At 48.7% G+C, this 13,090-nt stretch overlaps 2 protein-coding genes across 2 annotated transcripts; both read right to left on the minus strand.

The window, feature by feature from the left end:
* Positions 1-1,142: 1,142 nt before the first annotated feature.
* Positions 1,143-5,639, minus strand: LTR84_008308 (uncharacterized protein; the record flags this gene model as incomplete). The annotated part of the gene is made up of 1 exon (XM_064851855.1): positions 1,143-5,639. The coding sequence occupies one exon, from the start codon at positions 5,637-5,639 to the stop codon at positions 1,143-1,145; it is 4,497 nt and encodes a 1,498-aa protein (XP_064702096.1).
* A 2,210-nt stretch (positions 5,640-7,849) lies between these two features.
* Positions 7,850-12,745, minus strand: LTR84_008309 (uncharacterized protein; the record flags this gene model as incomplete). Its single annotated transcript, XM_064851856.1, has 1 exon — positions 7,850-12,745. The coding sequence occupies one exon, from the start codon at positions 12,743-12,745 to the stop codon at positions 7,850-7,852; it is 4,896 nt and encodes a 1,631-aa protein (XP_064702097.1).
* Between the last annotated feature and the right edge of the window lie 345 nt (positions 12,746-13,090).

The raw sequence follows: 13,090 nt of genomic DNA on the forward strand, positions 1-13,090 counted from the left end.
GCAGTGACCAGAGAGGAGCTGCATGTGTGGTGGTCGTCTGAGATGTGTTCTGACCGAGGTGGCCTGAAGCATTGCGGAGATTGATATGTACCGTCCGTTGACAAGAATAGGCCAAGGATCACGACATGTGGTCGTCAAACGGGCCACAGCCTATGGGGTAGGGAGTGAGACAAAGTCTGGGGAATCTGGCATAGCTTTCTCAAAAGGACAGGGGGTGCTTCGGCCGTGTTCTAGAACCCGGATGCAAAATAATGCATCAGCAAACTCACTTCCTCGAGTATTGCCCATTCCGGTCAATCTGCAGAGTAGCATTGGGTGCTTAGCACCGGGAGATACCAAGCCCGGGGTTGGTGGTTTATGTTTGGCGCAGAAAGAGATGCTTAACTAGTACCTGCTATGCAATCAATGCATTGACCAGTTCAGGGAAGAACGCCCGAGGGCTTCTGGAAGAGAGGTACAGAGCCTGTGACTGAGGTGTTTTGTCATTTCTGGCGCTTTTTCGAAGTTCGTGTTCATCTGCGATGTAGGGAGGCTAAAGTTATGCTGGGTTAAGAAGGAAAGGTGATCGCATACTCTCGTTCAACTAAGATAACTTGTGACCATCCTAATTAGCTCGGCGATCTAACTAGCTAGCCAGTTAGTTAGCTAGGTATTTCGTACCCCGGAAGATAGGTGCGCGGCACTCCATTGGTAAGTATACACCGAGTACATCGGTAAACAATTACCCCGACAAACAGGGAGATGCGGTGCCCTATCCCGTCGTTAATGTCCCCCAAGGTTTAGGAATCCTCCTTGCCTCTGCAACCCAGGTTCAGATGTTTTCCCATCCATCAGATATTGAACCACAAAGTAAGACACCCAAGATTAAGGCCGGGACCCATCTCTGCGGGTGTATGTCGTGACGAATTCTGCCATCTGGTGGATACAAATATGGTCCTATGTTTGCCCATGAAGAAGAAAGAAATATCTCTTGATGCCATTACTGCTCACCAGTAGCAGCTCGCTAAAGTTTCGAAAATGCTTTGAACTAATGCATGTCTTTCAAGTTGCTAACGTCAGCGCTGGTTCCTGAGATCCGCCTTCTAATCAAGTATGGACCATGCGCTGGTATGGCTCCTATGACCCATTCAAATCAAACGAAATCAGCGACGATTGAAATTTAAATATCTGCTCCCCAAGAATAACAAGAACAGATTACTGGCGATGAAAGCGGTGAAGATGCCGAGGTCACGCCACCGGTCGTCGAAGTTCAGTTCAAAAGGACGGTAGAACTGATCGCCGACCTTGAACGCACAGTACTGGCACAAATCTGTTGCATTGTTGACGATATATCCGGAGCCCCCATTGTCGAAGAATTCGGCCATATAGGAACCACAGTCTTGTCCGGAAGGTGCCGGGAAAGAATTGAGTTCTTTCGGACGGCAAACGACAGGAAGGCCGTGAAGTTCGGTGGTGACCATTCCTGAGACAAGACGCGTGAACGGATCGAGTTGATATAGCCATGCGCGCCAGAAGCCTGGGATTTGTGGTTTCGGAATTGCAACGCCACAGAATAGAGCGAAGGTGATGACAATGAATGGGTTGATCAGACTCGAGATGAAACTTGACGGTGTAACGGCTGCGATCATCTGACCGAGAGTCACGGAGAACAGCTCAGTGATCAATACCATGAAGAATTGGTAGCCAGCACGAGACGACGAGTTGTTGAAGCCTGGCAAGTAGTAGATTGGAATGAAAAATCCAACGGCGCAGAGAAGGCTGTAGGGCATCTCAGCACAAACCATGGCGAAGGCGAATGGGAATTGCTTGTATGCTTTTGCGGCAGATTCACGGTAGAAGATCAATCGTGAGAGGTCGTACATGGGCTCGACTTGAGCAAGAATCAATGCTGGGATGATTGTAACCTGGAAAATAACGAAGATGCGATATTGGAGACTCGAACGACTGTCATCCAGTTGGAGGAAAGCGAGACCAGAAAGCAATGCGATGGCAACGTGATTGAAAAGTCGTGTAAACCCGTAGTTTGGTGAGCGCCAGAACGCCAAATGGGTTCGCGACGATACAATTTTGATTTGGTGCCACAGGGGTGATGCATATTCCTTTTCATCCAGACTAGATTCACTGGCGACCTCCTGTTGACGTCTTGTTTTCATTGCGACAATTTCAGCTTTCGTCGAGGCGAGTTCTTCACTCGCCCGCCAGATCTCGCCCCAGTCACGATCTCCAATTCGTGGAGCAATCCCAGCGCCGATAGCGTCGAGCATCCATTCTGCCGGATTAGCGTCTGGAGGACAGTTGGCACCATATTTGCGGAAATAGGAAAGTAGGACATGCGCATCCTTTCCGATGTCACCAAAGTATACTGTCTCACCTCCCTTTTGAAGTAGAAGAAGTCGATCAAAGTTTTCGAACAGGGCACTATTCGGTTGGTGAATTGTGCAGAGAATGGCCTGGCCAGCAGCGGCCAATTTGCGGAGGAATCGCACGATATTGAAGGCTGACTGCGAATCCAATCCGGACGTTGGTTCATCGAGAAACAAAAGCAACTGAGGCTTGGCGGCGAGCTCGACCCCGATGGTTACTCGTTTCCGTTCTTCAACAGAGAGACCACTCTCTGCACTCCCAATAATCGCATCGGCGAGGTTTTCGAGCTCAAGTAGACATAAGACTTCTTCCACATATGCATATTTTTCCTCGCGTGGCACCTCGTAAGGTTGACGAAGGTCGGCACTAAAGCGTAAGGCCTCTCGCACGGTCTGAGTACCCTCGTGTACGTCCAACTGTTCAGCATAAGAAGTGCCTCTTTGGAAAGCGACCCCTGGTTTCTGTCCGTCGACGAGCACATCTCCACCGATAACTCCGATGTTCTTTCGCGAAGCAAGTACGTCTAGTAGAGTTGTCTTGCCTGCGCCACTAGCGCCCATCAATGCTGTTAGTTCTCCCGGTTGAACATATCCAAAAATATCTTTCAGTAAGCGCAATTGTCCCGCAGGAGTAGGAACATCGTAGGTAAGGTTCTCCCATGTTAATATAGCCTTGGAAGTAATCTTTAGCTCCGAGCTGTCTCCGGCGTCTTGTTTGGTTTGCCTTCGTCGTTTTCTCTCTTGAAGCTTTCGATTTAGTTCTTCTCGCTCCTTGTTCTCCTTGGCGAAATATGTGACGGTCCGCCCTCCAGCACCGTATTTGACAGTCTCACCAAGGACAACATTAGTAAACAGGAAGACAGCGATCAGAACGAGGATTATGCCAAAGTTGCGCCAAAGATCTGCAGGATCGTATGAGAATGCGGTCTTCACATAAGCAGTGCCCGAGACTTCCACGGAACCCGCAACGGAACCCGGCAAGGTGCACACTTGGTTGTTGATGCTATCATATCCGGGGCCTGAAGGTATGAGACTTTCATTCGTGCAGCGCATTGTGAGTCGTTTGAATTCGTTCATCATCATGGCTGCGAAACCCAAACCTAAAGCATTGATGTAAAATATCCACCTCAGCCAAACTTGCTGGCTTTGATACTGTATGATATAGCCTGACGTTATGACGTACAGCGTAATGATAACAGCGGCAAATTTGATAGCGTAATCGAAGTCTGGACACAGGCATCCTATGGTTCGGAAAAACAGTGTCATTGACAGATAACCGGTGATAATGATAAGTGTGAATGTGAAGAATGCGCCGGGTGTTCGTGCCAACCCTGTCATGAAGTAGACGATCACGCTGAAGACGAAAATCTGCACACTTGCAAAAGCGAGATCTACCAGGATTTGCGCGAGCCACAAAGCACCAGGTCGATGAAATGTATAGGCACGATGCTTGTTCACAATAGGCCGTCCGAGCATAGTGGAAGCAAGTTCAGAAAATGCTTGGAAGGCGTTAAACAGTAAGGCGATGAAGATATCACCACCTCGAGTGAATGCACCTGCAGATGTCTGAGGTTGATTGAGCCAAACCGTACCGACGACAATGGCAATGACAATTGAAGTAATCCAGGATACTACCAGGGAGAACTTGTCCTGCCACTTGATCAGAAATTGTCGTTGCATTAGGGCCCACATCTGTGTATGAAAGGGAACTGAGTAGACTGAGCTCTTCGGCGTATGTTTTCGTTTTGCTTCCTGATGAGCAGCTTTGAAATCATCGTAAATTTGTTTTTCTTCCTTGATTGTCTCTCGATACTGGGTCATTTCTGTTGACAGCGCCTCGGCATACTTGGATTTGTTGAACGCTTCAACCAAAGAATCAGCGGTCGAAGGCGCGTTATCTGGCGATCTGCCAGTTTTGTATTCCCTTTCGAACTCATCGGTACAGCCAGTCAGATAATCTGGAGTAGTTTGTCGTGGTTTTTCCAAGAATCCCAGGCTTTCAAAATAGGACCGTGCCTCTCCAGCTGGGCCGAAGAAGACTTGCCGTCCTTCGTGAATGACCATGACTTTATCGAACTGATGGTAGATGTTCTCTGATGCTTGATATAACGACACGAATGTCGTAGTCTTGTAGATATTGGTCATGATGCGCAGAGATTTTGCATAGTCGAGTGCCGTTGACGCATCAAGCCCTCGTGTACTATTGTCCCAAGCGCAGACCGTAGCTCCCGTAACCATCATTTCTGCAATTGATACCCGCTTTCTTTCGCCACCAGAAACTCCTCTCATAAACGGGTTACCGACAATAGTATTGATAGTATGCTCAATATTGAACATTTTGAGCAGCAGTTGGACGACCTTGCTTTTAAACTCGGATTTGCTGAGGCCAGCTGGACGCTTTCCTGGTGTTTTTGTGTCAAGTGCGAAACCCAGAGTTTGCCCCACGGTCAACGTCGGATGATGGACGTCGTCTTCTTGATTATAGACAGCTTCTCCACGATATCGCTTCTCGAATGTAGCAGCGTCAAAGGGACCGTACAAAACTTCCCCATCAATGCCAGTGTAGCCATAACGTTGATTTGCAATGACCTTCAGAAAAGTCGTGCAGCCACTGCCCGGCCGTCCAAGGACAAGAACCATTTCCCCTGGTCTAGCGACACCTCGAAAGTTGTTCAGAATATCGAACTCCTTGCCTTTCTTGCCGAGTCCCAGGATGCTCATTATAGTACCGGGAACATTGAAGAAATCGACGAAGGCATCAGGAAATACCTTGACAAAGTTCTTCACACCACCAATACCACGAACAGTGAGATTTTCCCATATCACACCGATATACTTTGGCTTTATACCGGCTTCATTATCTGCTTCGCGAGCACCACGGAGAGTCTGTTCCAGGTCAAAAGTGCCGTCGAGCGTGTCGTCGGATGAGCTGACAGCCTTTTCGAGATCCTTCGCTCGGACGCCTGAGGCTCTGGATTGCGTGCGCGAAATCCGCCGGCTTATCGAACTTAACTCTCGACTTAGTTCTGCGAAATCCTTCTCAGCACGCTCAACATCAACACCTGACTGTGTTCGGTGGAGGCCATGTGAGTCAGTAGAGGTCCTCCTCCTGTCCGGGGGTCGCCCATGACCAGAAAATCCGAGGGAACTTAGTGCATCCTTTTCTGATAAATCTGGACGAATCTCATGCTCTTTTTCTATGTCGTGTTGTGTTCCTGGTCTTTGAGAGTTGGGCGGCAATTCCTGCCCAACTTCTTTAGAGAAAGCATCGGCCATTGTTGACAAATCCTTGGCGGAATGCAATTGCGACCGACCCCACAGTCGTGCACCGTTCGAAAGAGCTCTGTAGGAGACCAGGACTCAATTAGCACGTAGATGGAGTTGACCCAAAACCTCAATGTGAAAGAAGGAAAGGGAGAGCTTGGAGTTGGTCGAAGCCCGACGTTAGAAAGAGCATAGAAAACATCATTGAATCTTTTTCTGGAGAGGAGGTTAGAACTGATTTCATTAGTCGGTGGGCTTGTCGAGGGTCTCGGGCAATCCTTGTGGAGCCATGAGTCAACAAGCGGCAAAAAGATCGTCTCTTGTCACTTGTGTGCCTGGCGTTATTGGAGAGTTTTCCGATCTCGCTTCGTGCGATTATAGTAAGCCCAACCCAATCCAGTCTTGCGGACGGAGTCGAATTGTAAAGACAAAGATCTTGTGGGAGCGAGCGATCCGTCCGACTGCGACGGCATTCCCCCACGACAAAATATTATCAATGACCATACGAAATCTGGAGATAATAGTAATGTCCCACCTTCCAGATACGTATCTGGGTCGAGCGGCACTGTGCCGCGATCGCCACCAGGCGTATTGGTCTGCCGGCACCGTCAACCTAGGGAATAAGTCGCAGCTGCTGTGAGCATAAGGCCGTGCCATTGATGCTCATTTTGGCTCTGAATTCACGAGGCTACAAGCTACACACCTACGGAGTAAGTGACAGGTCGGGTTTCTGTCTGTGAAGACGGAGGTTCAACAGAATACCGAGTACAAGAGCCGCGAGCCGTCATCAAAATGCGAAAGTTAAATAACGTGCTTTGAAATTCCTGTGGGGCACCCCACATGTGCAATTAAAACAAGTCAGGCGGTACCGGCCGAGTAGCAATTGCGTTCCGAGTCTGGACCGTTGGTAATTGATACACAGGTGGATGGTGTCTACTACTGAAATCCCTTGTGAAAGAATGCCCAGAAGCCTGAGCTCATCGGAAGATCATGATAATGGGTCAACAGAAGTCACCGAGCTGGACTGACCCTTGGTTTCTAATGTGCTACTTCAAAGTTGTGGACGAGTTTTCGTCGTGGAGAAGAACCCGTATTCTAGGCATCTCGGACTGATCTAGGGCTACACTACTTACTGAGGGATTGTTATTTATCTGTATCGAGTACGGAGACTCCATACCTACTCGTAGTAATTAATAGCAAAGGAACATCTTTGCGTGAGTTAGCGCAACGCTACTATTTAGCAGACAGACACTGATTACTCGGTATCCATACTCGTTTCACTCTACCCTATGATGCACACCAAGCTTCATAAGAATTTGCGTGGCTAAGGATTGACAATTGGAATGCCGTCGTACTCGTCAATTTCTATTGTGAAACAGTCGAGTATGTCAAGTCTGACACAATCCGAACCGACTCAGGGCGTGTTTCGCCCGAGATTTCATGCGGTGCTGCACTTTGATGTCATCCCGATTTCTTATTTACCACCCAGCACCCCCAGGAAAATCAAAATGACTCAGTGCCTCCGGAGGACATATGAGCTCTGGTTGTTATTCGTATACTTCCTGCTAGCCGAATGTTGCCTGACAGGCATATTATGCTAGAAGCGGATAGCTATGACTCCGTAGCTATGTACAAAGTACAAGCTCGCCGAATCAGACTGCTTATCACAGTTGCACAGCAGGCGTTCAGCTACTTAGTATCTCCAAAGTCCGGCCTGACTGTTTTTTTTCAAGCTGTTGGCCAGGTTTCCACTTGCCTAATACGCCGGAAACGGAGATGGACGATCCCTACCTAACCATCTGACTAGGTAGGCAGGCATGTGGCTCCTTGAGTACATTGATCTCAAACACTGCCGCACAACTTGCACTTGCCTTACCAATATCTCCGTCACACAGCCTCGTGTGCCAACCCCGGGTTGTTATGCAGTCTCAGGCATCACGACGGTATCTCTGAACGCGCGTGGCATCCCATTATTGGACTGTTTGGCTCCATTCGTGATTGATTTACTGGTGGTCGATGGTTCTAACAAGGAGCGGATAATGTAATGGGATTTCAGGTCTTCAAATCCTTCGAGTACTACAACAGTTCGGGACCAAAATACTATGTACACAGGGATGAACATCAAAACAAATCAAACTTAGTAGCTACGCAAAAACGGCTTGCCGTACATCTATTCGAACGTGGGAGGATGCATGTCGAGAGCTCCCAGGCGTGAATATCTTTCACTCATTCTGGCCTTTCTTCATTCGTCCTCGAATGCTCGAAAAAATGGCCGACGTCTTCTTACTGGATTGAGCAGTGGATCGCTGATCTTCCGCGCCTTCCTCTTCGACATTATGTTTGCCCACAATATTCAAGAAAACCTGATCCAATGTGGCTCGGCTAACACTGTAATATTCAATTTGCAGTTCAGCCTTGCTCTTCTCCAGTGCGGTGAACAATAACGCGATACCAGATCCGCTACCACCCTCTTCACTTTTAGAGCGCAGCGAGGCTGTGGGGACCGCGAATCGGATCTGGCCAGCGTATATCTTGCTCTCAACGTCTGCGTCCGGGAAATTTTCGATAATCCAGTCACGGATACGCTGCATCTCGTCATCCGATGCATGCGGGGCGTGCTTATGGACCAGGTGCACGTAATACGCATCTCCGTGCTTTCGTCGCAGATTCTCAGTCGTCCCAAGAGCGAGCATTTTGCCTGCCATGATGCCAGCACGCGTAGCAAGGGCATCAGCCTCTTCCATCGAATGTGTGGTGAGAACAAGTGATCGTCCTGGTATGACAGACTCGAGTGTCCGCCACATCACTCGTTTGCTTGCTGCGTCCATTCCAGATGAAGGCTCGTCAAGGAGGAGCACACTAGGATTACCCATCAATGCAATACCAAGTGACAACTTCCGCTTGTTGCCTCCAGATAACTTTGCGGCCATGCGATCAGCGTAAGGCTCCAAGCCAACCGCCTTCATCACAGCCTCCACGTTATGTGCCGGGTCAGTGACACCGCGTACTTTGGCATAGAAGTTGAGATGTTCTGCCACGGTCATAGTGTCCATAGCGTCGAACTGAGGACACACTCCGAGCCTTGATCGAGCTTGAGCACGGTGGCGGATGACTGAATGTCCGTCAACCAGAATGTCACCACCTCGGCGAGAAGGCTGAATGTCGCCTCGAATGAGGGATATCGTAGTTGATTTGCCAGCCCCGTTCGGTCCAAGCAAGGCAAACACCTCGCTCCTCGGAACTCCAAATGTGACATTGTTGACTGCCAGATTTTTACCAAAGCGCTTCGAAAGATTCATGACTCGTAGGCCATCCTCGGAGGTGTTGACACGAGTAAGTTCGTTTGAGACTTCTGCTTCAACGGTATCTTTCTCCTCAACTTCCTCTTCTTGTTGCCTACCGCGCAATTTGCGCAACAATGGACCGGAGTCCCACCAAAGAAGTAAACCAAACAATGCAAATGATTGTAATATCAGATACAAGATTGGACCGCCAAAGACTGTCATTGCTCCAGGGTAGGACGCATATTCGCGACCTCGACACGTTAGAGAGAAGATATTCAGGGCGATGAAGAGCGCTCTTGTCAAGTTGGCCACTGGTGATATAGATGCGATCGTGAAGTGGCTGATGTTGACGTAGCTGTCGATTTTGTCGATTGGGGAATATGTCAGTACACTCATATATGCAATGAAGTAAAGTAGAAACATCACAGCCTGTCCTCCAGCGGCAAATGCAAAAGCCGCCAGCTGTGATCTTGAGAAAAGCGAGATCACGTATGACAACAAAGTGGACGCTAGGCCATAGAGGAAGAAGACAACGAACAGATATCCAATGTTATACCATTCGCTGCTGACGGCTCGGAAAATGATGATGGCGATTGAGCTGTTGACGAGGACAATAACAAAGTCGAAGGCCGTGTACGCGAGCCACAGTGGTGCTGAACGAACTCCGTTGCTGTAGTGTAGACCTCTGACATTGCGCAGCCGCTCCACAGTTGGGTACAGAGCGAAGAACGAAGGATACACGGCCATAGCCAGCCCAAAGTAAGTAATCAATTGAAGTGCTTTTCCAACATCCTCTGGCCACGGAGTATCAAACGCCTGGTACTGATTAGAGATGGACACATTGGTCAGGAGTGTGTCGAGTGCGTTCTGTATGATGACTGAGAAGGCAATGTTACCATTCCCGCGCCAGGCAAATGTTGGAGGCGCAGATTCATCTCCAAGAAAGAAACCTCCTGGCATAACATTGGCGAAGTTGTTTGCAATGTAGTCGTTGAATTCGTCTAGAGTGTCCACAAGATGCAGTGACTCCAGAAGCTGCGTCATGTTCTCTGCAACACTGGCGACTCCAGAGCTACCAGCCAAAGACGTGGCGAATGTTTGAATTGAGGCTTGTCCCAAACGATCCCTTGGTCCAGCGACTAGTTGGTAATCGATTTGTGTTGACAGCGAGATGATATCTGAAATATCGACTGTCGCCTCCGGACTACAGCCTGCCTTTTGGAAATTTTTCAAGAATAGCGACACAAGACCTGCTGCAATGATTGGTATGAAGAAAGCAGCAAGGTATGGCAGAGTATTGCGCCGAAGCACGACCAACCTCTTCGAGAACAAGACCACGGCTTGTCGTGGCATACTGATTCGTCGACCGTCGAGCAATTTAGGGACATTCGCGAGTGTATGATCTTGAATCACGAGCTTGGAGGTATTCTTCTGGTCGTTGTTCGCCGGCTCATCACCACCACTGCTCCGGCTGCCGTCCTTAGGCAACTTATCATCTGTCATTGCCTTCGTGATTGCTGTAGATTCCACTTCGGGACTCTTTACTTCTTCAGCGACTTTGAGAAAGACGTCCTCAATGGTCGGACCATTAACCTGGTATTCAAAAACTCCAGCCGCTTCGATCCGGCCAAGAAAACTTGCAGTTTGCTCGGAATTGGTGAGTTGATAAACAGTTTGATCACGCTGCGAGATATGATCGATGTCATCATAGTCCGGTAAGTCAACCCCACCGTGTGTCTTGTAAACATGAACCCGATATCCGGATCCCAATTTGTGTTTCAGCTCTACAGAAGTTCCAGATGCTTTCAACGAACCCTTGGATAAGATTGCAATATGATCAGCCAGTAGCTCGGCTTCATCAAGGAAATGCGTGGTAAGAATAATGGATCGATCACCACGCTCCGCAAGTAAAATATCCCATATCTTCCGTCTTGAGAGAGGGTCAAGTCCGGATGAAACTTCGTCGATACAGCACACCCGCGAACCACCCGTGAACATCATTGCGAGTTGGAGTTTGCGTTTCTGACCACCAGAGAGAGTTTTTGATTGGGCGCGTGCCTTCGGAGAGATATCACACTGCTCGAGAAGAGTGAGATTTTCTCCCTTGGTGGAAGGCTTCTTGCTCTTGAGTCGGTTGAAAATGCGGACGTGCTCTTCGACGGTCAGGTCATCCCAGAGGACATTCTTTTGAGGGCACAATCCTAGTCCAGTATTGGCATCGGGGTAATTGATATCAATCTCTCCAGAAGTAATGGAATTCAGTCCTGCAATTGCATCCAGTGTTGTAGATTTGCCACTCCCATTCGCGCCTAGCAGAACCATTATCTGTCCTTTCACTGCATTTAAAGTCAAGTTGTCAACCGCCAGAACACTCTTTGGACGACGTCGGCTTATCAATGAACGTAATCGTGCAAGTAGTGAAGGCATATACTCTTTGGTAAAGCCAACGAGCGACACTGCTGTGAGCGAGTCCGAATAATTGGTTTTGCGGCTCTTTGATGCCGTACCATAAAACGCCCTTTCCACATAAGCACCAATTATTGGGAATACAATGATCTGAAATATCGAAAAAATCCAGAATGCAATGCCAGGCAAGGCAGATGTATTCTCTGGCGCTCGTTTGACCATATTTGTTGCGAGATCCTGTCTCTCCCAACGAGCCATGAATATTGTGAAGTAAACATAGTTCATGGGAGGAAAGAGCAAGGAAAGAATAGCAACCGAGGCAGTTCCGGCTTTTGACGCGACTTGAGCTACGATGGCCAGTAGGAGACTGATGATGACTGAAGTGATGCCGCTGAGCTGAGCCTTTTTGAAAAATGCTGCTCCCAAAATCGACAAGGACGACATAGCGAGACCTGATAAGATGTTAAAAATTATGACGATTGCCGCGGACGTATTAGAAAAAACGCCAACAGAAAGGATGATTGCCATGATGATCCAACCTGGACCATAGAGGATGTCCAGGGCAAGATGGTTTCCTATAATTCTTGCCATTTGCGGTTGCCACCTCTTGGAATTTGGCATCATACAGTCCAGCAGCTGAGCCATTCCGATCTCTCTTTCTGTCGCTATGATACCGGTCAATTGGTATGTCACACCGACGACGCCGATGAAGAAAGCAACGGCCAGGATATCGATGATACCGCCCATATATCGTGTACGAATGCGTGCTTGACGTTGCTCCTTCGTCTGCGACGTGTATGGAAATTCCTGGACAATATCAGGTAGCGTTGAAGCACCATTACTGCCGCTCTCTTCTTTAGATATCGCATGGTCAATTGCATGTTGTAAAGGAAGTAAGTAAACCTCCACGTCATTCTTGGACGAATCGGTCACAATTTTTGTGGCCAGGCCTCCATCAGCTCTTATCGAATAATTCCAACGACCGCCATCTCCTTCAGCCGGCGACGAGAAGAACACAGCGCCTGCTATACATGTTGACGTTCCACGAATGGAGTTTCGGCATGTTGTTAAAAGGTCTTCCTCTTGTGACAGTCTTTCCACGCGACCTCCGAAAGGACCTATGCCTGCGATAACTCGATTGATGACCGCGTCGATAGGTCCATCGGAGAAACCACTATCCACGAACACAAGCTTATCTCTGCCTCCAGATACAAGCTCGAGGGCGGAGGGAAGGCTTCGAACATCGGTCGGCTCCCCTATGCCAAAGACCGAAGGCGGGATGAAGAGATATCGAGCATATGACAGGAATCCCACGAAGATGACTGGGAGGAGAAATGCTCGAATGGTGGTGGAGAACCAATGGCGAATGAAGGCAATATAAATGTTCTTCAGCGTCAGTGTTGTAACTTGACGAGCGAAGAGAGCCATGGTGGAGAGAGCCCACGAAGGAGATGAAGAGCTCAATCAAAGTCCATGGGCTGTACCTTATTCTATCGCACGATTTATGTGCGAGAAAGCGTGCTCAGCCACTATGTGTTTAGGGATTGCATCAAAGACATCATTAAATGAAACCACCCACCTCTGGCAATATTGGCGACAAGGATCGAAAACATGGATGCCTGCTCTTGGGAGAGATTCAGACGATGTCGCAGTCTATGACACCGAGAAGAGTGGTGAAGATGGAGGATTTAGCGACACCAATAGGGCCCCGTTCGACACCTGGGCGCACCTCGGCACCAAGAAATTGGTCCCATTAGTGATGCGCGTCCACTG

This window comes from Exophiala bonariae, assembly GCF_035927105.1.
Source record: "Exophiala bonariae strain CCFEE 5792 chromosome Unknown scaffold_30, whole genome shotgun sequence".
NCBI lineage: Eukaryota > Fungi > Ascomycota > Eurotiomycetes > Chaetothyriales > Herpotrichiellaceae > Exophiala > Exophiala bonariae.